The sequence below is a fragment of the Apaloderma vittatum genome, unplaced genomic scaffold, assembly GCF_000703405.1.
Source record: "Apaloderma vittatum isolate BGI_N311 unplaced genomic scaffold, ASM70340v1 scaffold17627, whole genome shotgun sequence".
Lineage (NCBI taxonomy): Eukaryota > Metazoa > Chordata > Aves > Trogoniformes > Trogonidae > Apaloderma > Apaloderma vittatum.
This window is the reverse complement of record NW_009728000.1, coordinates 20627-48208: the sequence shown is the minus strand read 5'-3', so window position 1 is coordinate 48208 and position 27582 is coordinate 20627. Positions and strand designations below refer to the sequence as shown.

The following is a 27582-nucleotide window of genomic DNA, read 5'->3' as shown; positions in this document are numbered from 1 at the left end:
TCTTTTCAAGTCCATGATATAAAAATACACTGCATGATCTATAATGGCCACAGCACACCCTTCTCCACGGTGCACAATGGACCCACATGTTTCATAAATCCATCAGAAAGGCACTAAGCAGACTAAAAATCAACTGAACTGCAGAAGCGATTTTAAAGCAAACTGAGATAAGTGCGTGAGTACAGGAGAGAGAAGGAGGAATTTTTTAAGGACAGAACAATACCAACCTAAATCAAAACACAGAAACATTAGCTAGCATGCAAAGTATTTCTGTCCACACACCACGGAATATATGTTTTTAGAAAGTAGATTCTTGGAGATTTAAAGTATAAACTATGTACACAGCTCCCTCTGATGACCATTGGACACGATACAATGCGAGTCTCCTTTTATTTTTGTTCGTGCATTCAACTGACAGCTGACTGGTTAAATTCTAATTGCTTCCAAGTGAGGTCAGCAAAGGTATTTATCGAAAAGGACTGAACAACAGGCTCAACACACACATGCACGCATAAGCACATACACACCATCGCTCCAGCATGTTGATTTATGGAAACAATTATAATTCTGGTGGAGCCTTTCTGAGCTGAGAAAGTTTGTAGCTACAGTAGAGTGTCTCATGTTGCAAAAAGCAGACAACAGAAATGGAGTACTTGGGTATCCAGCTCTTATCAACGGGAACAAGTAAGTTATCTGTCCTTTACAAGAACATTGAACAGTTTCTAATAGTTAATAACTTCTACCTTCATTGTATATGCTAGATGCTAAAAAAAGCCTTGAGAAAACTATTTCTATTAATAAACTGAAAAGGGCAGGAATGGAAATGCAGGGCTAAGACTATGAGGTCTGTTTTGAAATTTGAACTAGAGAAAAGTTATCTGAAAGATTGTGCTAATAGTGAATATATAGGTATGAAACGATCAGCAGAATTTTACAATACGTGAGAAAGTAGTTCAACTGAATCAACAGAGGATTTTTGGGAGGACTTAAAACTGAAGACAAAACTATGTTTACCATCAGCTTAAATGTCTGCTTGTGTAAAAAGTTGCGTGAGAGATATCTATTGTATATATGTTTGCATATTTTAAAAAATCAGCTTAGCATGCCATATGTGTATAGTACTTTTCAGTAGCATAATGTATCCTTGCACATTTGTAATAATTGAGCATAAAGACTTACACATGCACCTTTTCTCACAGATCTTTTACTTTCAGTGCAAGCAGCAAATTCAAGTAGTACAGAAGGTCACAACAACAAAGGTTTTTATAACTTGTGTCTTTAAAGGATATTCTGACTGAAGAGATATTTAAGAAGCTCTTCTATTTCGTCATTAACTATTAAGGAATAACGATCAGAATTCTAGAAGAGGGAACAATCCCACTTAAATGAATCTGTAACCCGTAAGGACAGAAGGCAGGTCGGTGACCTAAGAGCAACAACCTACTTGAGATTTAATTTTCATTATGTTGTTCATGAACACCCAGAACACTGCACTATAATGCACAAATGGATACTGACATGGATCCTGCCAATTTTGCTCTACAGATCATACTTTTACATTATCTTTCTAATGGGCACTATATCTTTAGCTTGCAATGACATGACTCCAGAGCAAATGGCTACAAATGTGAACTGTTCCAGCCCTGAGCGACATACCAGAAGCTATGATTATATGGAAGGGGGGGATGTAAGAGTGAGAAGACTTTTCTGTCGAACTCAGTGGTATATGAGGATTGATAAGCGAGGCAAAGTAAAAGGGACAAGAGAAGCAAACAACAACTACAGTAAGTAATATTTTTGCTTTTCAGATTTCTGAGTTTTTAGAAATTGACACACTGTTTCCTATCCCTTGATTTATTGTGATTTCAGGAGAATTTTGTATAGGGTATTGACCATTGTATAAAAAGTTTCCCAAATAATCCTACAGCAGGACATTTGTTACTGATTTCAAAATGCGTCATTTTAAATACTACATTGTAGATCTGCTAATGTATTAGTTACAGCTGGTAACCATTAGCAAACAGAGAGCCTATTTTAACAAGTGAATTAAGGTTGTAAGTATGAAAACGTACAACCACAAACTCTGCTCATAAAATACTTATGAAACGTTAAACCACATTTATATAGTCCACAAACTACCTAGAAGTTTGGTGTGTTTGAGTTAACAATTAAAACATATGCAATACTAGAAAGTTCAATGGAAAGAATTATGTAAACTCTCTTGCAAAATCTTTTAGATTGTTTGCCAAGCCAGGAACAAAATCTATTATAGTTTCTGCAGTTCATTATTACAATGATCATGATGCTGAAAAAAAATATCCTCTCCCCTTTCTTCCAAACCTATGACTCATCTAGAGAGAATGGACATATAAAATTTTGCAAAACTGTACCAAATATAATTTTTGAACTGGCAAAAGGATTGTACTAATCCATATTTTTCACACAAATACCTACATATCTTCCACTTGCACTTGAAGGCATCAATTTACAATCACTATTTTTGACACTTTGGCTTCTACATTATAATAAATACACTGTTTATTTAGAGAAACATGACATCAATTTTAAAAGGTATTATTAAGATACAACAGGAAAATACACAGAACTATAGAGTGCATTTCCAAACAAAATTATAAGGGAAAAGGGGCAGACACATGCTAGTCTAGTCTTTATAATCAACTGAAAGGACAAATAGATTTCCAAGGATGCTATTAAATACAGCTTTAATGTAGGATATATGTATTATTGTACTTTTTATAACAGCAGCAGCAAAAGAAATCAATAAACCAAACTTCAAGAACTGTTATGGTGATTCAGCTTTCAGCTGAAGTTGCCTGCTTATTTTCTATAAGAACAGCACTTCTGCATGCTAAGCGCCTGGCTAGTGGGCTTCATAATTTATTTCTTTACTTCATAACTACATTAAGTGTTTGGCAACTTGCGTGGCTAAAACTTCATTGACTAATGTTACTGTTTCTTTGAAAATTTGTTTCCATATGTATCCCTTCTTCCTGCACTATTAGGTAATGAGTAACCATATTCCTCTGAAAGACAACACATGGCCAGCAGCCAGATAAATTATTTGGTCTGTATTCAAGAAGACTCGCATTCGGTTTCTGCAGAACATTGCTACAATAGAGATCCACAGGGCTAGTTTGGAAGTGAAATGTTGCTCCCATAAAAATCACTGGGAAAAACTGTTACTGACTGTTGAAACAGTTTCTTCTAAATTTTTGCAGATAACTGAATATCCACAGTATCTATTTTTTCTATTATTATTTACGAACAATTTAGAGAGATTCTGAGCATACAGAGCTGAATAATTATACAGATTTGCCTTTTTTAGTTCCATGACACTTAAGTAAAAACCAAGCAATTTAGTATTATTTCAAATTCAAGTAAAGCTTCTCCATTCTCTGCATCCTGATGCTGCTTAAGCACACTAATGACACCCTGAAACATTCTGTAGTGAAATAATTAGAGAATATCACAATTTTATGCTAAAGACAATCCATTTTCTTGTAGTTTTCTGAACACTTTATGAATATTTAGTGGCGGTAACTAAACTATTACCATCTACAGAAAGGTGGCCTTGAGTTGTTAAATCCTTACATTTATATTGTAGTGAAAAAAACCTAATTCTGTTTCTGGTAAATGCAATGAGTATCAGGAGAAAAAACAACCAATACTTGAATGGCTTATCTGGTAACTGATATGTGCTATGATGAACTCTCTCCACTAAATTTAACTTAAAGTATGTGGGAAGCCTCCCACCATCTTAAGTCTCTTGCTGTAATTTATCTATTGTATACTAGGAAATAATATTCAAATGCTTTTGTTAGACGAGCAGAATAGGGAAATATAGGCAAAGAGGACTGGAAAAACATGAACACTGATTTTCTGTATGCATTACTCTGGGGGTTTAAATACTCTTGTTCTGCGATTTCCAGTTCTGAAAGGTAATAAAAGGTAAATCAGACCTATTTCCCAGCATGGAATCCCAGAACAGTTGCAGTCAAATTAATCGATGGGTAAGAAAACTGTTGCTCTGAAAAGCATTTTCTTATTATATTCTAATTTTCCAGTTACATAATAAAAAAAGGAATCATGCACCCTTTGGAATCACTAACATGTTACTAAAATGAAAATAAAAAAAAAATCATGTATTTAACTAACATAACTTAGCTTCATAAAGGATGCTGCATTGAGTTTTGCAGAGTCAGGTACTTGACTTCAGCCCCTGTACTGTGAAGCATGAATAATGTGAAGAGCAATCTTCACATTGAGAAATGTCTGTAGAATAATTTCATCATAGCTTTGCCAGCTGCTAAAATTCACAGAGCTTCTCTCATCAGTTCAGACTATAAATGTAAGGATTCCAAGACAGTGAGGAAATAGGGACTTTGTATTTCAAACTTTTCTAGTATGTTACAGAATAAGATACATATACGCATCCTATGAAAGTAACAGCAAAAATACTCAAAGTGTTGAGATTTCCTAAGATTTTAATTCAAAAGCCACTATATTAAAGATCTATGGATTGAAATTCCATGACAAAATTAAACACTGAACCAAATCCTCACTCGCCAGTTGTAATTAATGTGTATTTCTCATTCACTTGTTTCAAAAAATACAGTAGAAGTTTACTGCTTAGTCCAAGAAATGTGTGTGTACTGTTTGGGTGAAAGCAAATGGTTGAATCCTGTTTACAGCAGTGACGACCCTGTTAGGTACCCAAGGAGCATCGTTCCATGTGCATTTCAGAAAGCAGTAGAGCCTTCTGGTGGACATAAAGGTGATACCTCAAGAACGAGCTAAGCAAATCAGAGGACAGTGATCTCCACTAAGCAGAGGAAATAACTTTGCACCTGACAGCTTTTCTTTCATTCTGAAAACTAAAGGGCAGAGTGAGAACTGAGAGTCACATACTGAAAAACTAAAGCAAGAATTCAGAAGCAGCCAAGAGATGAGGTCACCCAGAAAAATCTGTCATTATTCATAACAATTTGTCTCTTTGACAATCACTTACACCTTTTTCAAGCCTAAACTACATGCTTTTTATTTAAAAAATGATATTTGTATCTTGTTCATGTAGAATAATCTAAGTGGGCACACGAAAGAGAATTTTTGAATTAATGACTGTAAAAAGTGAGAGTGATTGAACAAATCTCGGAGATAATATGGCAATTTGTTAACTCTATCTTTTATAGAAAATAAATCTCTCCGTACTAGTGCTTACTACTCCTTTCATTTCAGCTTGTGTTTATGAATTTTGCCAGACTTCATTTGACTTTGTTCAGAAAAAAAGGGAGCAAAAATCAAGAGTTTATTTTCACTCTATCCAGGAGGATTTACAACTATGACTGGATGATGCTTTAGGACTTTCCACGCTCTGTTGCCTTTGGAATCTCATTTTAAAGACTTCAAAGGGTCTCTTAGTTACTAGAAAAGCCTTCCCGGAACCTGAATCCTAAGATGTCTGATCCTATCACATCCCATGTGTGCTCTAAATCCAGAAAGTGCCTATTTCCTCTTCTTTTCAGTGGATAAACCCAACCATATATACTGGCACCAAATGGCCAAAATTTTGATTAAAGTTTTTATCTTGGAAAATTACTTTTATTTGTATCAAAATCCATTAAGTCATAGTTTTCAGCAATATTAAATTAAATCTAACTCAGTTTTGTTCCATTCTAAACCCTAACTGATGACAAATACAGTTATAGGCATCTTAGTGGTTATATGCTCAAACTTGCCTATAAATCAAAGTTATTGCCAAGAGCATTTTATAGATGCTTCTCAGGGTAAAACAAATGTTGTATGCTGTACCACTATACACATTTTAATTCTGTTGCCTAAATAAGTATTACATAGGCGAGCAAGAAGATCTGGTGTCTGAAAATAAGATATTTCAAGGCAGGTATTGATGTACCAGATTCAGTTAAGGGTTATCTGTGTTTCAACCAAAAGGAAAGTCTGTCTCTGCAACTGTGTTCTTGATTTTTCAAGAGCTTGTTGATTCAACCAATACGTGGGCATCAGGAGAAGACAAACCTTCACTAACGTGAAAGTGTTTTTGCTTCACACGAGTACTCTGCTAACCTTTTCAATTATAACAGAAAGAAATTCAATTCAATACGTGTATCCTCTCAAAATCACAGTGCCTAGGATTTCTTTATCTCCAACAGTGATTAATTCAATCTAAATAGATTTCCCTGTGCCCTCTAGCTCTTCTTCTCGTGCTGGTGGTAGATACCACCCCTCAAGTTTCAACCAGCAGAAGAGACTTTATGCCCATACCTTAGCCTATATCTTATCACAAATCCCAGCTTTTCACCATCAATTGCTGATGAAGATGGGTTTTAGCAAAGATACAGGTAACAAGCAGCTGAGTTATGCCTGTAGTCTTACAGCTTCTATTGACTTTATTCATAGGAGTACCCTTTGGGAGAAGTGAGGAGAAGAAGGGAAGGAGTAAAATCTCGAACCGTTAGATTCTGCGGATGTCACATATCAATGTCCAGATCAGTGCTCAAATGACAGTATGACAGGGGTACCACAAAACACAATTAAAACTGTTCATCGCTTCTGAATTTACCTCCAGAATCTTCATCACCCTGACTATTCCATGGTATTTACCAGCAGAAAAATATGTGTAAAGTCAGAACAGTAGCAGTTTATACTCACTTTCTTTGCACTCTGAACACAAAAAGATTGCATAAGCTCTGTCAGGGGAGAACCAAACCTCTGGTCTCTGGCACAGGCAGCGGCTTCGCAAGTTAATGTACACCAGCAGGGCTATGTCTGCCTGTGTGTGCTTTAAAACTGAGGCAGGAGCTAAAATCAGCATGAGCAGTGAAAAATACCTAAGCCGAACCTACACACACTGTGCTTAAACTGACACACCTCTGTAATTCAGCTGTGACTTGGCAGTTCTTCCTGAATCTCTCAGTACTGAGATTCACCAGAAATGAGAAATGTTACATTTTTATGAAACCATCAATCAAGTTTAGAAGCCAACTGTAGAAGCAGTTACAGGATACATTTAAAAAGATAAATTGCAGCCTATTCTCCCCCACAGCTTCCCCCCTCCATTGTTTGCAATTTCTGAACGTACAAAAAATTCAGTATTGTATCATTAAGCATGTTATTGCTCCATCCTGAAGAAAATGTGCTGAAGTGGCCCCGACCTGAGACTCAAGAGACCTACAGCTAATCCAAACTTTTAAGCAATTTACTTATAGTCTTTGGGAAAATTCTTCAAACTCTATGCCTCTATGAAAAAGAATTATTCACCTCTGTGTAAAGAGCTTTAAAAAATATTAACAAAAATGCTTCCAAACCTACAAAAGAACTGTGTGCTAATGTCATAGGTATTGAATACGTCTATTATAGAATAATTGACTAATAGAATATTAACTAAAATAACTGAAGTCAGTAGCTAGACAAAAAATAGAGCTCAGATAAATCTTAAGGAAGCAATTTTCCAGGCAGGCAAATAGAATTTGGTAGAAAATTTAATTCCTTATACAGTCAGTCTTGCAAAACAAAACCAAATCCAGATATTTCCCTTCACAGCTTCTGTATTGTTCGAGTATCTGAAAGTGATTTTTTAAAGATTTCTAGGATCCCAGGGTACAGACTAAAGCTGTTTTCCCCCTCCATTTTCTTAAAGCTCAGAAAGACCAAGACATCTCAAAGCATTAATTATACTGTTCCACACTACAAGATGTACCAACTAAGAGTATACTTTGGAACACTTTTTCCATCAAAACAGAGTAAGTTGAGGCAAATGAAGGCTGTTACACTTCTTGGGTGGCACACTGCTTTCATTGCATAATTGGCTGTCTATGACTATATTTGGCAACTGTATTTCAATTGTCTTTTTTGACCTTTGACTTTATTTTTAAGTTTTAATTTTGGATATGAGCTGACAGAAAGGTCAAGTTAGCCTTCTGGTGTGCGTAATTTAGAAATATTATTAAGAAAAAGTTAACAGTGAAAATTCCTATGGTAATAACATAATAGAGGTTAACAATCCTAATACTGAATTGTCACACTTTAAAACTTTCATAACACATGACATCATTTATACAAATGGAAAAAATTCTTTGTGACAATTGGTGCTGAAATGTTGGAAGTAGATTCACAGATGTGGCCCACAACTTCATGAAAACACACCAAAAAAGCAATAAAAATACCAATGCAATCAATATGCCCTTGACTATTATTTAGCTTTTGAAATGAAAAAGAAAATGAGGATTAAATTGTAATGGGATATTTTACAGTATTCACACACTGCCTATGACCTGAATCTAATACCTGTACAGTTTATCAACAGAAGACTACAACATTCTGAACAGGCTGAATCAGACAGGTAAACCCCAGTTAACATCAGCAAAGCTATGTCAATTTACTCCAACTGAACATTTGGTCTTTTAAAGTTACAGTGGGAACCTGACAATTCAAAACCAGGATGAAATTATTAAAAAGTTTAGATATTCTGTTAAAACATAGAAATTTCCCTTCAGTATACAATCTTTCAAAATAAAGCACAGTCCAAATATCGATAGATCAATATAAAACTATACAGAAGAACAGAAAACATGGCCATTTCATAACATTTATAACCACAATAACTTCAACAGGGAGTAAAAAACACCCCCTGTCTCCAGCACTTTCAATCAAAACACTGTTTGAACACCCCTCATTACCTGTGGGGTTTTTACAGGAGTTTCCTAGTGTTAGTACTTCAGCCTTTAATAGCATACATGTCTTACCTTACTTCTATTTTTGCTAAGCTGGCTTGCATTCCTTTAAATGTGTTAATAGACACTGGGAGGTGCTATAGACTATAAAAAGAAGCCAATTAGACTTTTCCTTGGCCATTTCGATACCTTGAAATTGTAATATTTGTCTAACTAGAAGGCAATGTTTTTCAAAATAGAAAGAATACCCAACTTGCTAACAAGAAGCATATTTTCTTTAATAACCTGCGTTAATTTTGTAAGTTTTTATAATAACCGTTAAACGTCAAGTGGGGTTTGATATTTCAATCAGAAGGAAGGGGTAAATAAAGAAATTTATGATTGTTGAAGACAGATGTTATTATAGATGAACATATAGATTATCTAGAGCTGAAGGTACTAGTGGAAAAAAAGATAACCACAATCAACATCAGATTTTGAAAAGGTTGATGTGAATCTGTGCTGAAGTCCCAAAGCTGCTCAGGTGAAGGGGTGCCATAGCTCTGCAGGCTGTTTGCATGCACAGCAGTAAGCAACGTAGCGACTAACGTGAGGTTTTAGATGCTTGTCAGGTGTGTGGAAGCGCTCACAAGAGCTTTCTGGCCTCTTAGGTAACACACACAGAACACTGTGCATGCTGATCGATTTGCCCTTTGAGTGGTCTACATGAACTCTAAGGGTGGCAATATTCAGGCTCTCCAGCTAGCCACTAAGCAGATGGATTTGGGAGAAAATGCGTGTAGCTGCATCAAGAGAAGAAGCAGCACAGAGTGGCAAACGGACCGATTCCATCCAGGTGTTGTGTAGCTTCTGTAGCAAAGACTTTGTGAAAACAAGAGTTTTACTCTCTGACAGAAACTCTGAAGTAAAAGAGAAAGGATAACTGAATCCTGGAGTGCAGACTGTACTAGTACAATTGGAAAGCTCAACTTTCAGCTTTCACCAGCAAGACCAACTCCAATTCTACCACGCTAATTTATTTCTTTGCAATAACCTATGCATGTTAGGGACTGCAGGTGAAGTGCAAGACAATACAAAGAAGTCCAAGCGGTTCTTGAATTCTTATTGGCAAAATTTTACAAGGCTTTAGGGAACTAGCTATGCAAATGTAACACATAATGATTCGGATAATAAAGCTTGTTTGTTAGAGCCACCTTGCAACAAGAGAGATTTACACTGTGGGAAAGGCAGTGGTCACTTCTGTTTGCTTATGTGGGAAAACTGCACCTGAGAAGCCTTGAACTCACAACAGCCATATGTCTTTCCTATGCTACAGCAAAAAGTTGTAATGCCACCTTTACATAAGGACATGGACAAATACCTGTGCCCAAAGTGAGATTCATCCCAATCGAATTCTCCACCCAGCACTGATGCTTTTACTAGTTTAACACCATCGTACCAATATCATGTTACAACATAGCAGAAAAAGAAATCTCTGCCATATACTAAGCACATCTCTGGCAACATATGAACTGCAAACATGACACATACTCCAGCATTACTCTGCTTACAAATGTTATTACTAATAAAAAACTAAATTAGATACAACTTCAAGAGGCTATTTTCAAACCAACCAGTGACAAAACCCCATTCTTCCAATTAAAGTAAGTTCTGTTCTTCTAACTGAACCTTTTGTATTTTTTACTGACCATAGAGATCTTGGTCAGTATTTCCACCAAAGATTGAAAACTAAAACCAAATAAAAAGGTACATAATTTCCAAGGCAAGCAAGTTCTTCTTTAGAGCACTCTAAAACACGGTACCCGAGTCACAAAGAAAAGAAACTTTCTTCAACCTTTTGACCAAATTATGATTCCAAGAAGACCATTCATCAACTCAGGAAACAAATACTACCACCTACCTCATCAGGTAAGAGACAACAGAAGGAATGTGGAGAAAAACACAGTGGGAAACACATGGAGAACCTCTTCCCTGTCAGGAACCATCCATTCTCGCTGCTGGCCAGCTACAAGGGGCTGCCTGGGCTTTCCTTCCTCCTACTTACTAGTGGAATCAACAACACAGGTGTTTTGAGCCTCTTGCTCCCTTTGCTATCCTGCCACTCCTACAGTACTGGTACGATGTCTTAGTGCTGAGATTTCCATCTGAGCATCTGCTCCCACAGTCAGGAAGGAACCTTACTGAGGCCGTAAAAGAGAAACAATCAGGCAGGTTTTCCTACCTTACTAATAATGTAACTAATAATGTATTTGGGTAAATTGGTGTCAGAGTTTGAAGTTAATGTTTATCAGTTCAAAGGAAACTAAACCAATTTCAATCAGAATGTTCAAATTAGCAAACTGGTGCTCAGGATACTTGATCGTAAATACCAGACTAAAATTACTTAACGTACATTCATTTCTGACTGCATCTTTGTGTGACAGGAAATGCGGTCTATATTATTGAACGTAACTGTCATGCAACAAAAATAAAGTGGAAAAAAAAGATTACCACATCTTTCTAGGAAACTATTACCACATCTTTCAAGGAAATCATTCTCTGTTAATTTTTTTTAGCTAAGCAATCCACTGCTTTGAATTTGAATTCATCTATTTCAATCATATTTTTCTAGGACACATTCTGAATCCTTTAAAGAGAATTTCTGAAATGGCACTTTTATCCAGAGAGAACACTGGAAGCAAAAATGGTCTCTACCAAAATCATAAAACTAGCATTAGACCAAACTGGACCAAAAGCAGATTTTTTTAGTGTGATGTAAATAAAGGGTGGAATTCTCAGCCTCCTAGAAGGGACATTCGTAAAACAAGGCATAAACCCCCTAATTTATTAAGGCTGTAAATAGCCTAGCTCTGATCCAGTCATATTTTTAAGACGATGTGATGAGTCCCAATAGCTATATCATTTAAGCAGAAAATGATCTAGTGATAGAAGATACAATAATCATAACTACTATACGAAATTATTGGAAAAATCATTCAGAACTGATTAACATTTGGAAGGTAATAAATATCTATCTTTGCCACAATAAGACTAAATACTAATCCCACTTTTTCTCCATATATAACAAAATATTTCATAAACACAAGTAGCTATTCTGTACATTGTCCTTCTCAGATTGGATATATAGAAATGCTAGAGACAATTTTCTAAAACTCCTGACAAGCACTCAAAGGACATTTCAAAACACAATACTTATGCCTAAACCCCACAGCTATAAATGATACTTACATTTCTAAGACACTTCAGACGGTATTTTCAAAAATGTGCAAGTAGCCTACGTTATGCAGCTGTGTGAGACAAAGTAAATAAAAGAGCCCATATTTCCTGACTTTCTTCTTATCACTTGCAAGTGATCATCTTGTATCCATAAGATACACTTTTTTTTCCCTGCTAGGGCAAAATCAAAATATATCACTGCCATTACAAAATCCTTTTTCCCCTTCTTCCTCTTCACATTAGCTGTTCACATGTTTTTTTGGTCTGTGATACTATTTTGTTAGGGGTATCCTTATCCATGCATGACAAAATTTAACAAACTTCAGTTTTGTATGAATTGCACTTGAAATAATCATGCTATTTGCCCAAGCAATTAAAAAAGTGAATTCCCAAACTAGAATATAGGTGATTACCACTTTGTAGGTGATACAGGAAAACACAGGATACTTCTGCCTGTATACAGCACTGTAAACGCTGAAGATTTTGGATCACAACTTAATATATTCTCTTCTTGTTCATACTTCAAAGCCATTACGGGTACTTTCAGCTGAACTCAGCACAGCAGAATTGCTAGTTATAGCTCCTGTTTCGTGAGTTACTCTTTTCTGGCTCCAGATCCATCACAGTGAGATGGCTTCTTTCTTTGTTCTCCTCTTAAGAACTATCTGGCAGCTGCATCCCAAACTAGCCTCTGTTAGCGAATCCCTGAAGAACTATATATACACATCATCTACGGCAGTCACATGTGCTGCAATATACCTCACAAGTGGTATTGTACAAAAACAGCTCATTTTGAGCCCTGTCAGACTGGGACATATTTGAACATAGATTTCTACATGGAAAAAAAATTTCCTTCTCTGTGTGCATGGTATTTGATCAAAATACCTTCCCAACAACACAGACATGTCATCAATACGGGAAAGTAATTGTTGAGTACAGCATTAGCTCTCTTCTCAACAGGGAGTCAAAATATGACTGTTCTATTCATATTGCCTTACTGATGAACTATAGAGAATGATCATTAATAGTCTAAATAGTTGGTGTTGAAAGTAAAAAATGTTGCACAGCTGTGGAGGAGTTAAGTTACTGACTAGTGGAAAAGCTATCTAACCCTGTGATTCATTAGGAAAAGTTTGCTCAAGAGTTGAAAGACCCATATTAGGAAAGAGACAAATATATGCCCTTTATAAAAGCCTGGCTCTACTGAAATCAGCATGGGTTTTGTTACTGATGCCTATCAATGGCTTGAGGAGTTAATTTAAAGAGATGCCAAATAATAACTATTTTCTCTGCAAATCCATGTGCTCTTACTTTAAGATGTGGTTTCATAACATTGGTCATACAGACAGGGCATAAAGAAAAATGAAATTCCTGTTCCACCATTAATCTCTTCCTGACTTTCAAGTCAGAATGACTTATCTGTATCTTACCAACATCTATCAAGGATTAGAGCTGCTCTCTCTTTATTCTGCTCAGGATACAGGCTTAAGAGCACGATACACAAGAACATACTCAGTTTAGGATATGCAACTTGAAAAATAGCTATTACTTTTCAACTGTATCTGCAAATTTATATTTCTGTATGAAACATATAAATGGAAGTTTATTCTAAGTTTTTTTGAGCTATAGTAAAACCACAGATCTATATTTTTACACTGAGTAACTGATGCAATAAATTATTGCATTATTTATACTAAATATATTTAAATAGTAGAAATATATTTTTGTATTTTTTTTCTACAATATAACATCTGCATCCACATATGAATCAAGAACACATTGATAGTCATGAAGGAATTAAGGTGGCACAAAAAGACTGAGATAAGAATAGCAGAAGCACTTTGTTCCATTTTGTATTGTAAAAACCAATCGTCTTCTCTGTCAATCTTTGTACTTTCTCTCCAGCTCCTTGTTGCAATACAAGTATTTTATGCAAAGAAAGAAAAAGTTTCTTCATCACTTTAAGTGCTTGGAATAGGCATAATTGTTTCAGTCAGAGCAAAAAGCATGGCAAATTCTTTACCAAGAACAGGTTTTCTGGATATATTTTAGATACATACCACTACGGGTACAGCAAAGCTCTGTGTTGTTGTAACTTCATGGTCTTCAAGTCAATTCTAAAATTTCCCACTGAGTGCAGTGTTACACAGTAACTTCTATGCTACAAAGACTAGGAGAGAACAGTACCATAAAGAGTAGAAATGAACATAAAGACAGTGCAGAATCAAAAAAGGCCTGTAAGCTGAGTCTGCCAATCACAAAATGATACAAGCTTAAAGCAAATCCTCCACAAAACAAAAAAAAAGTAAGAGCCGCAGACCCTTTAGTGGCATATATAGGTTCTGCTATCCAGCCCAGAGTGCAATACTAAAACCCACCAGCCTTTACCCGAGTTCACTAGCTCTGTGAACCTGTAGAAGAAATCTCTGTCATGTTACTCAGCTTCGTTACAAAGAACATTCTACTCTTGCCTATTTGAACAAGGCCCTTTTCAAAGCCCATTATCTGAAAAACATGTTTTCAAACATCTGCAACCCTAGACCTGCTCTTTTTTATTCAGATTTTAAAAGGGTGCATATATTCTGCTACACTTTGCTTATATATTACTTCTGACTTCATTACTTCACATCAATACATACAAAAATAAGAATTATGCTAATTGTACCAGAAAAATTGAAAAACAAAGCATTCCCAAAGGCCCCTGTCTGAAGCTGTTATCAAATGCTTGAGTGGTACGAAATCTTCCATTTGCCTCAAGATCAAGAGAGAAGTATGTCTTTATGTTTATGCCAGTGCACAGCACTGTAGTCTATCAAACAGGTTGTTCAATTATTGTCAGAAATGAAAATTTGGATTTCTGCCAAAATAATTTATAGCTGCCAAGATGGATCTGAATTTAAGGTATTAAATCCTTTAACAGACCGCTCACAGATAACTTTATTATAAGCAGTCACCACATAGTGATTCAACAGTACCTGTGCACTTTGAGAGCCTCGAAAACTAAAACTAACTACTGCAGTTTACAGGCACAGGGGAGCTTGCATCCCTCCTTATGCAGTTTGGGACCACAAGAAACTTTCCTTAGTTGGTAAAGGAACTGATGTGGTTTCCATCACATTTTAAATACTTTCCTCTGGTTAACTGAGAGACCGCTCATATGGCACACTGATTTCACTGTTTTAAATTTAGGGCCATTTCTGTCAATATGTTTAAAGAATCTTTTTAAGAGACTTGATCTTCTAAGTCACTAAGGGCTAGGTTTTAAAGAATGTTCCAGTAACTATAGGTGAAGTTATGCAGCATTATATATATATGAAAATCCTCCTTTTAAACTAACCTGTAAGTGGGATTATTGGTGATAATGCAAAGGAACAGTGGATAACAACTCAAGGCAACTTTCTAAAGTTATAGTTTCCCTTTTAGACACCCCCTTTATAAATCCTTAGCTGATATATACAATGATAATTGAACTAAAATAAATGTAACTGCACTGATTCACATTTGGGGGTATAAAAATTAGAACAAAAGTCATGGGAAACTGGGTTCTGTACAAATCAATATTACATAATAAAAATATCTTAAAGTTAATAAAAACAGTTTAAAGAAACTTCATATAACTTGGCTAATTCTACACGTTAGACTGGTAAAAAAACTGTGTTAACTAGAAGTAAATAATGACATTAGGTAAAATTAAGACAAGGAATTATTAAGCTCTATGAAAAAAAAGATTGTTGGATAACTGACACACATTTTGATCCATATACTGAGCAAGGCAGAAGAAACATCAGGTACAAAAATGATAATTTATTTATGAGAATTGCATTAAACTATTAGATTGGTTTTGATTGTGAGGTTTTTTTAACTTTTTCCTTCTATTAGTTTATATTCCACTGTTCGGTCTAATGTAGATTTTGAAAGTTCAACTCAATCTAAATTACTGGTCGGTAACAAACCAGAACAATTTGAGAGCCCATATCATATAAATATATCTGCCCAGTAGTGTTTTGAAGGCAGAAGGAGTGAGCCAGATGGTTTCTATCAATTCCCACTCTGTGGTGCAGCAAGGAGTTACTATAATTTTCTTAGCAGCTTCTTGCATTTTGTACCTTGCAAGGAATTACGTGCTGCCTGCTTGTGTTCTCCTAGATATTGTAATTGATATATTCAGACATCTGGCTTCAGCTGTTGCTGCACTAAGTAGCAGATCTAATTTGAAATCAAACTAAAACATAATCAGCTGGGTAGTGCTTGCCCTACATTTTACACAAGTACTTACAGTGAGAAAAGATGTCTGTCTCTTGCAGCAGGGACTGCAATGCTTATGAATAAAATGCTCTCTGTATGACACAAAATTTTACTGTAAAAAATTTCAAACTATTTCAAACTATTTGCTCCTGTGCTGGAGGCCTCTAAGTATACATTCAAGCTCTGGAATACTGCAGCCGCCTTTTTTTTCCCTATGTGTCCAGTTTCTGAATTTTCCGTATTTTAAATAAGTAATTCAATTATTAACTACATCTAGGAACATTTTCACTATTAAAAATGCATTTTACTTTATATTTAAACTGATAATACAGTTTTCAGCATCAAGAATGTCATTATGATCATTCTATGAACATTTAATAATAGCTTTTAGTAAATTTTGTCAACCATGTGTAATTCTAAATTATCCTGGAAGAACAGGAAGGCAGTTCTTAGACTCAGTTTGTCCCCTGAATACAGGTCTGCTTTTCCTTCAGTCAAGCCTGTTTCAGGGCCCAGAAAAGCTACCACAGGAATGGCTGGAGAGAGTAAAATACACAGAATGGAGCAGCTGGAACCTTGAGGATGAGGGAATACTTCATACAAAAAAGGAAATGTTCTATCTTAGATGTGTTTTGCCCCTCTTTAAGTGAGTAAGTCCAGCACACTGTGCCATGCTGTATTTGTGCCATCTTTGCAACCGCCTGCAGGCAGCCTGTACAGGCGGTAAACCACTGCAGCACTTGAAATGTCCCTGGAGTTGAAGTTCTTTAGAACACAATTCAGATAATGAATCATTTGATCTCTTATACGCAGGAAAAGTTATGTAGATATGCACTCCTATTTTCCTTAGAAAAGCAGAAGAAAAAAGTCTTCCATAGGAAGGACATGACAATGTCAGCTATAACCACTAACTCTACTCAGGAAAGAGGGAAGTAAATTTAATCATCAATGACTCTCAGGCAAGACACCAAAACACCAGCTCTTTATTAGCTGAAAACATAAAATAGCATAGTAACAAATAGCAAAGAAAATTTAATACACTTAAAGACTTTTGCATTACAGAAGAATTTGGAGAGACAGGAGGCTCTGCTCCTGTCTGGAATTTTCCAAGTTTCAAACAATCAAAATAGCTGTAGGCACTGAAATTCTAAACTTGGGAAGTTTTGCACCACTAAATGGATGTATCTCATTTTGCTGTAAAAAGGTTAATTGGCAGCGGTTTACATTTTCTTTTGTTATTTTGAAGCTAGATTCTAAAAGTCTGCAAAGCTTGTAAAGATGCCATTCTAGTGAAAATATGACAAAATATTTAAATACTAGAAATATCCTTCATCTGAGCTATAGGGGAAGTATTTCTTGTATAAATTTAGCCCTAAACTATTAAATCAGTAATTTTCTTAATGCTTGGAAACAATTACATTTTCTAAACCATCATTCCACCCTTTTTCCTCCCTTTTAATACATTAAATCATTAATGCTGTAATAAGAGAGTACTTTTTTCAGACTGAGGATTAAGACTTGGATTTTACATGACACTATTAATTCTAAAAAATAATATTATTTTTCATTACAACCATATGTTTAGCTGCAAGGCAATTTTTATTGGAGGGAAATGTAGTTTCCTGCAAAAATGAGAAATGACTACATGCTGTATAAAAGGCTGACCAATAAAGTATTTATATGAAATGCACAGTGGTGATCAACAAAGGGAAGGGTTCTAATAAGTTTAATGAGAAATTCACAAGTGAATGGCTGCCTGGGGCAGCACGTTATTCAGTCATTCCTAGATACCGCTATTCACAAGTCAGACCTCTAAATTGAAAAGCTCTAAAAGTTTATAGTCTACTTCAGTGAAAAATGTCACACTTTTGGTTGTGAAGATCAAAACAAGAGAAATATTGGAAAGATAGCCATCCAAACTGCTAATGTTCCAGAGACTTACATGGAAAGAGGGAATGCAGTTTAGAGTCAGAATATCCCAGACTAATTCCTATTATGCTACCATTTTCAATGAAGAATGAAGCATTTGACTTACAAACCTACCTAATCCACCAACAGAGAGCGCTAATATAAATCTGAGGCCAGAGAGGTTGTACAATAATGAAAATAACTCATTGCAATATGGTCACTGAAATCCTCACTACAGGAATTAGCAGAGGTAAGCTTCAGTGTGTGTTGTAAACTCATGAACACTCCTTTACATTTATTCACTTTGAAAAGTAACTAGAAAAGGTATTATGGCTTTTGATAATTCCCATTGCAGATCAAATGTGGTAAGTTTGTAAATAAAATGGAAGGTGCACTGCCTGAACATCAGTCTGGAAGTTCAAACCAGACTCTTCATTTCATGTTGTGGCACCAGTAGTACATGTGCAGAAGGCCAGATATACATTTGATGATGCATGTGAAACTGAGTAAATACTTCGAGCAATAGAGACGTTAAGAGTGGAAATTGGCTTACTCATTCCTTTTCCGTCATAAAGGTAAACACCCACAAGTCCAAGTACACATGCAAAGAACAGATCTTGTAAGTAAAATAACAGCATTTCTAAACAGTCACTTTAGTTCCCTGTTGTATAATCTCTCTTCTGTTTGGTTCTCATCTTGCACTTTTATACAATCTTCACAGAGCTACAAATTTTGCAGTTCCCTTACGTGGCTCAAATTCCACAACTAACTTACCTGTCAACTGCTGAATTCCACCAGGACAACACTTTAATATAAAGTTGTTCTATCTAGCAAAGCATGTATTAATACGTTTATAGGACTGGCAAACAGTGGAGAAATTTATGGAAAATGTAGGGAATCTTTAAAATTATCAATAAATGAAAATCCATCAAAATATAGAAATACTTTGATGGACTTCCATTTAGCAAGTAGCTGATTTTTTTAATACCGTATGCCCACTGGTTTTGTGCCTAACAAATTGCAAAAAGGTAATTAGCAGCTACTTAAGCTTAATCAAACGTTCTGCACACAGACTAAATCTTATAAGCAAATTCTGATATTTGAGCATGCTTGAAAAATATGCTGCATCAAGTTCTTAAGAAGTAAGTCTCTATCGTTAATCGTGTTTCCTCAGACAACTACAATTTTTCCTGCTTGAAAATTACACACAGGACAAAACTGGGAGGTTTGAGTGCTTTGAATATTTGTCCATGATATCCAGATGTCTGGCACCTCACTGAACCAGTAGCTTCAAGTGTTCTACAGAAAATCCTTGACAGATCCAATTGTTTATGTCCAGATCACTTTTACAGTTATATTCATATCTAGAGCGCTTCAGATAGTCTACACATGCACAGCAAATGCACACATGCATACAGCACAAGGCCTCTGAAGAGCTTTTTTAGCCTTTCATATTGGTCAATGCATAAATAACAACATATCTTACATGTGTTTGTGCCACAAATCCAAATTCTGAGTATCACGAGGAGAAGAAAATACATGATTTTAAAAAAGAAAGTGATAGTGAATGTATATACCAGGTTGTTTTCTGTTACCATAATTAATTGTTTACTAAAATCATATCCATAGACAGAAAATTCCTGGGGCAGAATGAATCTCATTGCTGCTTTGGAAACATATACTTGTATAAGTATTTCTGCTCACAAAGCTTACAAACGTAAGTCCTATGACGTACCAGCCTGGAAACTCTTTTACTCTCTTGCTAAGGAAAGCACAAAATACAAATTCTACTTTCCATCAGTTGTAACTTAATAATGGTGAAGGGTAAAAAAAATGAAATCATATTACAATATCTCTTAAACTAATGCCTTTTTCTGCAATAAATTTTTTACTATTAGATTTTATAAACGAGAAAGAATGAGCACACAAATTGTTCCAGCTAAAAATGAACTTTAAGACACATCCATTAAAAAATATTAAGAACCAAAACTAATTAAGCACAAACAAATACTTCACAATATACACACTATTTTTTAAAGAGAGATAGCAAGGGGTAATATTTCATGAAACCAATGACCTAAAAACTACCCAGTAAAGTAAAGTATTCCTTACTTTAAGAAAACAAATACTGATAGACTCCTCTGAAAAAGCATTTCAAGAGTAATAAGCCAGCTAACGAACGTATTCACTGTGCAGGCTCTTGAAATGCACGCATGAATATCACTGTGAAAGTTTTCAAAAGTGCTGTATGATTGATCATCGTGATTTGTTTTTTTTTTGCTTTAAGAGGCACAAATATTGACTTATTAAATTCCACAATAAAAGAACAAATTAAATTAGCTATCATTAAACATTGTTTTGTAAGTAACGACAAGAGCATTTTTCTTGGCCTTGAATCATTGGCAAAGGTGACTTGAATTCATAAATACGTGCTCCAAATTTAATTAGTTAGAAGGACAAGTTTGTGAAATTTGGAAGTTTCATTTTGTCTTCACTTATTCTCCATCCAAGTCTTTTCTGCTGCATCTTTCCCTGTTTCAGATTCCACATACTTTATCTTAAAACAACTCTGCCTAGGAAAGGGTGTTTCACAAACACATTCCTCACAAAGTGCTTAAGGGTCAATGCCAGCCTTCCTACCCCTAAAAATCAGCATGAGACTGTTTTTTCAAGTTCAGCACACAGAAGCCCCAGGAAATAGAGTACTGTAAATAGCATACAAAATTCGGGATCGTAAAGCCTTTAGAATATTTTAAAGATCAGCATTAGCTATATTACCTGCTTTTTTTTTTTCAAAACAAAGGAAATAATAAGAATATAAGAACTATCTTCTGGACATTTGCTTTTCTTTCCTTAAAACCATACTTTTTTCTTTTCTTCTTTTTCCCTTCCTTCTGGCATTTAGAAGACTACAGAAGCCTTGTTAGCAATTCCCATCTTACCCTTAAATATTTCCTCCTAACATATGTACCTGACAGAAAAATACTGGAACAAAATTGCTGTCAGCCTTGCTGAAGAAAAATTAATTGATGCCAAAATTTCTCTTTGAATTCATGTCTATGGAAACTCTGACACTAACAAAGTGAGGAGCAGTGATTAGAAACATTATGTGACAGATATTAAGGGGATATCAGTAACGTACAACTAAGCTGGACAACGTGTACTTCAGAACCTCTTCTGAAATCCTCCTGAACAATCCTATTACCTGACATAGTGGGGCAGTTCCCCAGAGTGAAAGAAGCATCTAGCTCAGAGATTCTGCTCTCTCTTCTCTTCCAAAGACTCACTGGACAGGTTGTCACAGGAATAAGCTGCAGTTACTGGTTTCCTTACACATCTCAGAAGCAAGTATTGCTACTGCTCTTTCAGCCTCTTGGTTGCAAAAATATCAAAGACAAAATGCCTCCATTTTGCTAAATCACAAGGCTCTCACTACTTCATTATAGATAGGACATTATGGGAAAACACAAAGAAACTCTGCCTATTCAGCTATGGCTGTATACAGTTGGAAATTAGTTTAATATAATCTGAAAGCTGTTTGCGTAGCAAAAAAAGGCAAATAATTGCTAAAACAAATAAAATGTCACAGTACTGTTGTGTTGTAAAAGAAAAGAAAGTTTAGCAAATAAAAAGAAGCTGAAAATATTAATGTAAAAATATAAATTGAATCAGAATAAGATAGTTTATATCAGGTGATTAAAAGCAAAATTACCTAATAACACTTGCTAGAAAGAATTATCTCATGTAAGAATGCTTAATTTTGTATCAATGATGTAGCCTAAATCACAATTTTTCCGCATATATTTCCAACCCAAGGTACTTTTCTGTCTTCCAGGCCGCAGTTATAGAGTAATTCCAGACATAAAAGTGTCCACTTGTAAAGTACTGAGCAACTGCCATTCTAGACCAGCAGGCCAGGAAATTCACCTCATTTATTATGTAAACTGCCTCCTAAAAACAATATTTATTTCCCCCCCACACCCCAACATAAAGGGTTGGTTTGTTTCTTTGTGTTTTGTTTTGTTGTTTGTTTGTTTTTCTACTGGATTGTATACCAACTGCCTGTTATTTAATTTGCACCAAGTGGTTAAACAGACTGCTGCCTGCATCCATAGGCAGCTTCTTCTGAAGAGAAACTACAGCCCAGCTCAGCCGAGTGTCTTTTATGTACACCACACAGAAATTCAGCTCTGCAGGAAACTTCATTCACTACAGGAATTTTAAGCTACATTTGATACACTGGCTATGCAACCATATAAAATTGCTTGGAATTTCATTATGATTTTATAGAAATTACAGTTGTTTTCAATTTTGTATGACTATTCTCAGGTTTGCTTTTTTTTTTCCCTGGCTTTAATCTCATTTCTTTCTTGGTTACTTTATAGTATATTCAAGTCTTCTCTTAAACCTCTTCTGAACTTTTATGTGGATGCGTTATCTAAAAGTAACTGAAAAATATAGTTTACATTTTCCTTTTTAAACTGAGAATATTTAAGACCTGGCTGAAGTTTGGCCTTCTGAGCTTCTCATCATCAGCATCTTATCAATTTAAGCATGGCTTTAAAGTAATTTTGGTTATTGAGTATTTAAAAAGCATTTAAATGAAACAATTTCTACCTAAGAATTTTCTCTTTCTTATCCTAGCTTGGTGAATTTTCTTTTCACAAACAGAGATTGAAAGGATTAGAACTTCTTACTTTGAAAGGAAGCACATAAGAAAGGACTTGCTAATATAAGAGAAGGAATGCTATACTACCCGACTGAGGAGAAGAGGTTTTCCTTAGTACAATTTCTGACTGCAGATTTTAGTTCTTTATATTTTCTCTGGAGTGGTGGTACATAAACTAACACTTAGAAGCTGGCACAGACAAATCTCACATGTGCCTTTTCAGCATTTTTTGCTGTTTCTAAGTGGATTCTTCTTGAAAAGACTTTAGCTTATTACACCTCTCCTGCCTCACTGAAGTAGCTACCTTAGGGATAAAAACCTGGCTCTACTACGTCAGCTGAAATCTTACTATTCACTTTAATGAGGACAGAATTTTTGTCTTTATATATAAAATGGGGCACTAACATAACACAATGTAGTAGGTTTACTTCTATTACTGATTTTCTACAGATATAGAAATTTACCTCCCTTCAATGAATCACCTAACAAGAACTAGCGTGAACACGGAGCTCAGCTACACTTAGGTTCACAGTAGAGGAGCAATGAAACTAATTCATTTTCATTCAGTTCATGTCTTAAAGGCAGTCAAAAACAGTACACTAGAAAAGAGCTTTGGTGAATTTTGTTTAACTCAGGTTACCATCCCCATAAACCTAATCTTTTGAGTATATTACTGTTTTGTTGTTGATTTTAATACCATCAATTACCCAGAAGCAAAGCTCTTCCAGCATTTATAGAAAAATAAGATTATTGGGTTACTCTCCAGAACACCAAATGTTGTTCCTGGCTAGTTTTATTAAAGACATTGCGATGTCTTTATGCAGAGTTTCAAAACAAACGAGAAGAGAAAAAAGAAGTGGTTTTTTTTAAAAAACCCAAACCAACTGAAAAGATCACATTCACAGACTTGGCTGAATGTAACAGTCACAACTGTATAACAAACCATACGCACTAAGAACATAAGGATAACAATATCAGCTTAGATCCAAATTTAATTTAGTCCAACATCCTGTTGGCAAGAATCGCCAGTAGCAGATGATTACAAAAAGTAGAGAAGAAACAGGAAATATCTGCAGTTGGCCAAAACTCTGGTTGAACAATTTTATTACCTCTTGACACCTACTGATGGATTAGGTTCCTACCTGCAACAACACATCTCAGCGTCTATTTACCATTATGTAACTTCTCTTACAGCAACTGAGTCCCAGGAACATATACAAAATGAAGACAGACCAATACGACTATAAGGTCATATAGTGTAATACAAGGTGGTATCTTGACTTAATACAGTTACTGAAAGGAAATAAAACGAAGGGGGAAAAATATAACTTATTTTCCCTATTTTAGGGATTTATTGTTTTATTCCTTGGTATATCCTTTAGGAATTTCCTGCTTCAATGCTATAATTATGATATAATATAAAAGCTCAATTTATTTATAAAGATAAGTTATACAATTATGATTGGAAGAGACAGTGATTTCCATTATCCACATGTGTCTAACATCTAAGTTTGTTTTGAGTGTTTATATATCAAGATGAATATTAAACAAATAGAAAAGTAGTTTAGATGTTTTCACGGTGAGATTATGTTGTTAATAAGTGTTAAAGATTCCATTAACTAGTTCGTCAAAGAACTTGTGCTTTGAGAATTATGCAGCGCAGAACAGGTGTGCAGGAAAATAGCTGGTCACCTTATAAATCTTGTATGTTCAGTCACCTTATAAATCTTGTATGTTCAGGAGCACCTTGTAAATTGGTGAAAGTAGTGAAATGTCTGTCTGTATTAAACTGAGTCTTACTCAAAAATCATTCTTTCAGGTCAGTGAGAGACCTCTGACATTGGCTACTAAATTTAAGCATGTGATGATAGAACTGCAATGCGGGCAATCTGATAAACTTCTAGAGTATGACTTCTCAACTTCAATAGCCTCTTTCCACAGTTTTTCATACATAAAGGAAGACATTTTAAATTCATGTATGCACAAGACAGTTTGTAATTAACAACTGAACTCCATACAAAAGACTATACACTGAAAAGATCATAAATCAAATTCTTGGCTAAAATCAGCTATCACAGTCCTAACTACACAGTAATCTTAATTTTCCCAGTTTGCTTAAAATCATGTTTCCATTTCCTACATAATTTAATTTTTTTTAAATGCAACGAATTGCAGCAATACTACATTGCTGAAATAAACAGAAGAAATATTAAGACACAGCTTTCAGAAGAAGAAAAAAAGAGCCTACAGTATGCTGTCTTAATGCTTAAGAAACTTGAGTCATCAAGATGAATCACTTGCACATCAAATACAGAAGTGCATGCACGATGCTGCCTCAGAGACCTAAATCTTTGCTGAAAAGAGAAAACTTCATAATTTGCTCCTTCTTCGTGGATATGTTAAGACACATCCAAACAGATGAGACATGATCTAGAACTGGGAACAGAAAAAGGAGCACATGCAGTTTGTGAAAGGCCATTTAACTCTGCGATAGACATGTTCTGAGCAAAAAATCTAGAATACATAGCTATTTTCACTGAACCTTGTGGTCTTTTTTAACATTGCTAACATTACAACATTTTTAACGTGACGTAGTTATTGGAGAGTTCATGTGGTGTTCCCCCACTAAACCTCACGGAGAGGTGCACAGACTGACTATCTTCAGAAAAGTGCCATTCAAAGACCTAAAATATTCTGTGGATTTCATAGCACCTCTCAGTCAGAGTGTCAGACGTTATTTATGTGAGAGATAGCCCTAATTCTGGGGAGACACAATTGCTTAAAATTGTGAAAAGCGCATAATAATAATAATACAGCAAATAGTACTAAATATGTGTAACAAGTTATGAATCTCAAATTATCTGTCTTTAATTCAAGTGCAAATGCATTGCTTTTTATGCATAATGGGATTTTAACAAATAAGATGAAAACCCTTGTAAAGATATGAATACAATATATCCATCACACATAGTGCCATTATAAATTACAGGTAGAATAGACAGATAAGATTTTATTTTGCCATTCAGACTTGCTATATAGGAGGCCTATAAAATATTTTTACACACCGAGTTTCTATCCTAGACCAAATTCCGTGTGGACAGCATAAAGTTTCTACATGAAAGTCATTTATGTCTCAACTGAGAATAAAGTAGAAAAACAAGTACCCAAAACCAAAATAAAGTAATTCCTACAAGTTAGTACAAAAGTCACCATCTACTTCAGGAAAAAAATAAGCTAAAAAAATAATGAAAAAAATCTAATAAAAATATTGCCTTGGACAAAGGCTTTTTGGCATTTCCTTTTTAAATGTAGTAGCATTTCTTACTACCAGAACTTCAGCCAACATCAGCTTACTCAAGGAAATTTCAATTCCTTTTAGCATGATCTGTTTTAAAAAATAATTTTGAATCTTACCTTTTTTTAAGGCTGTATAAATAGAAAACTCAGAAATTATTTAAAAAAACAAAAACAAAACCCCAAACTGTCCTTAAGTTAATGGCCAGCACAGGCAAAAGAACAAATGGATATAAGCTGTCGCTGAAAAAATGCAGATTGCAAATTACTACAGAGTCTCTAGCCATTAAAATAAATCAAGTTCTGGAACAGCCTTCGGCGGAAACACTGGGGGCAAAGAAATAACAACTCCAATTTAGTATTGGCAAAGTTTATGAAAAGAGAATTATCTGATGCAATTCCCAGGCTAGCAGAGCAATGGACTTGATGACCCAGAGATCCCTTCCACTGTTATGTTCTTTGTTTGGCTAGATGCAGATGTTCATCTGGTTTGCAGCCTCACTGTGGTTTTTCTAAAGTGAAATTTAAATGAAAGTTAATATAATTTTTGTAAGTTTCGGTTAGAAATTACCCTTTGCAAGAATTGTTGCTAGGCCAGCAGCAGAGTGGAACTTGTCAAAGAATTTAAAAAGCTTTACTTAAATTTGACTTAGCATTACAGAGGGTACAGAAGTCTAAGTATTCAGAGATGAATGCCCAGCAGGACAAACACCATGAGAAGAGGTAACTGATCTACTGGTAGGGAAAACAGGAAAAAAATAGTAAGCAATACAGGCTAGGACTGATAAATCAGGAATTTCAAGAAAGCAAGCAAAACAGAACAGGGAACAAAACAAAGCACTTCAGGATATTAAAAAAAATAAGTACAGTGAAGGAGTAATATTATAGACGTTTAAAGCCTTTCTAAAAAACAATTAAAAATTATTATCATGTGTGGTGGCTGTGAAGAGTCAATACAAACTTGAAAGAGAGAAAAGGAAATGTTTTGTTCAAGAGGAAGGTCATCTTTCAGGTGACAATCTAACAGAAGCTTCTGTCCGCATGTCCCTCATTCGTTGGCTGGCTTTGAAAGATCCCACTTAGGAGAATGGGTCGCTACTGTCCACAGTTGTGTAGGTGGCTCCATATGGAAAAAAACAGCTCAAACTCAGAAGTATTACTCTATTGCTTAAAACAACAGTAATATTTATGCTTGAAAACAATCTGGTGTTCCTTAATAACTTGCACCATCCTTCTGTCTTTGCTCAGTTGTGGGTTTTTTTATTAACACAGGAATATTTTTTTATGCTGCAGGTAACTGGCATGTATTATAGTGACTACAGAAGCTATCAGCAAGATTGAAATAAAGTAATTTAGAGAAAACAACTCTAAATGTTTTCAGATTTTAAATAAATAAGTTCTCAGAGTAGCTTTTAATGATCTTCAAATACATGCATCTTTACAGCCCTAATCAGTCATAAAAGCATACAAAGGTCAAGCAAATACTTTATCTTATGTAAGACACTGTGGTCTGTTTTCTATCACTCTCAAGTTCTAAGGTTT

The 27582-nt window shown here is 35.2% G+C and overlaps 1 protein-coding gene across 2 annotated transcripts in view; it reads left to right on the top strand.

Moving 5' to 3' along the window:
• Positions 1–481: 481 nt before the first annotated feature.
• FGF7 (fibroblast growth factor 7) overlaps positions 482–27582 on the top strand; it is a 28778-nt gene continuing 1677 nt past the window's right edge. The window contains exons 1-2 of one of the 2 annotated variants that reach the window (XM_009873926.1): positions 482–684; positions 1215–1784. In XM_009873926.1, the coding sequence (XP_009872228.1) occupies positions 1499–1784 (286 nt within the window). In that variant the 5' untranslated portion in view covers positions 482–684; positions 1215–1498. Of the gene's footprint in view, positions 685–1199; positions 1785–27582 lie in introns of both variants that reach the window. The other variant, XM_009873928.1, reaches the window with a different exon arrangement.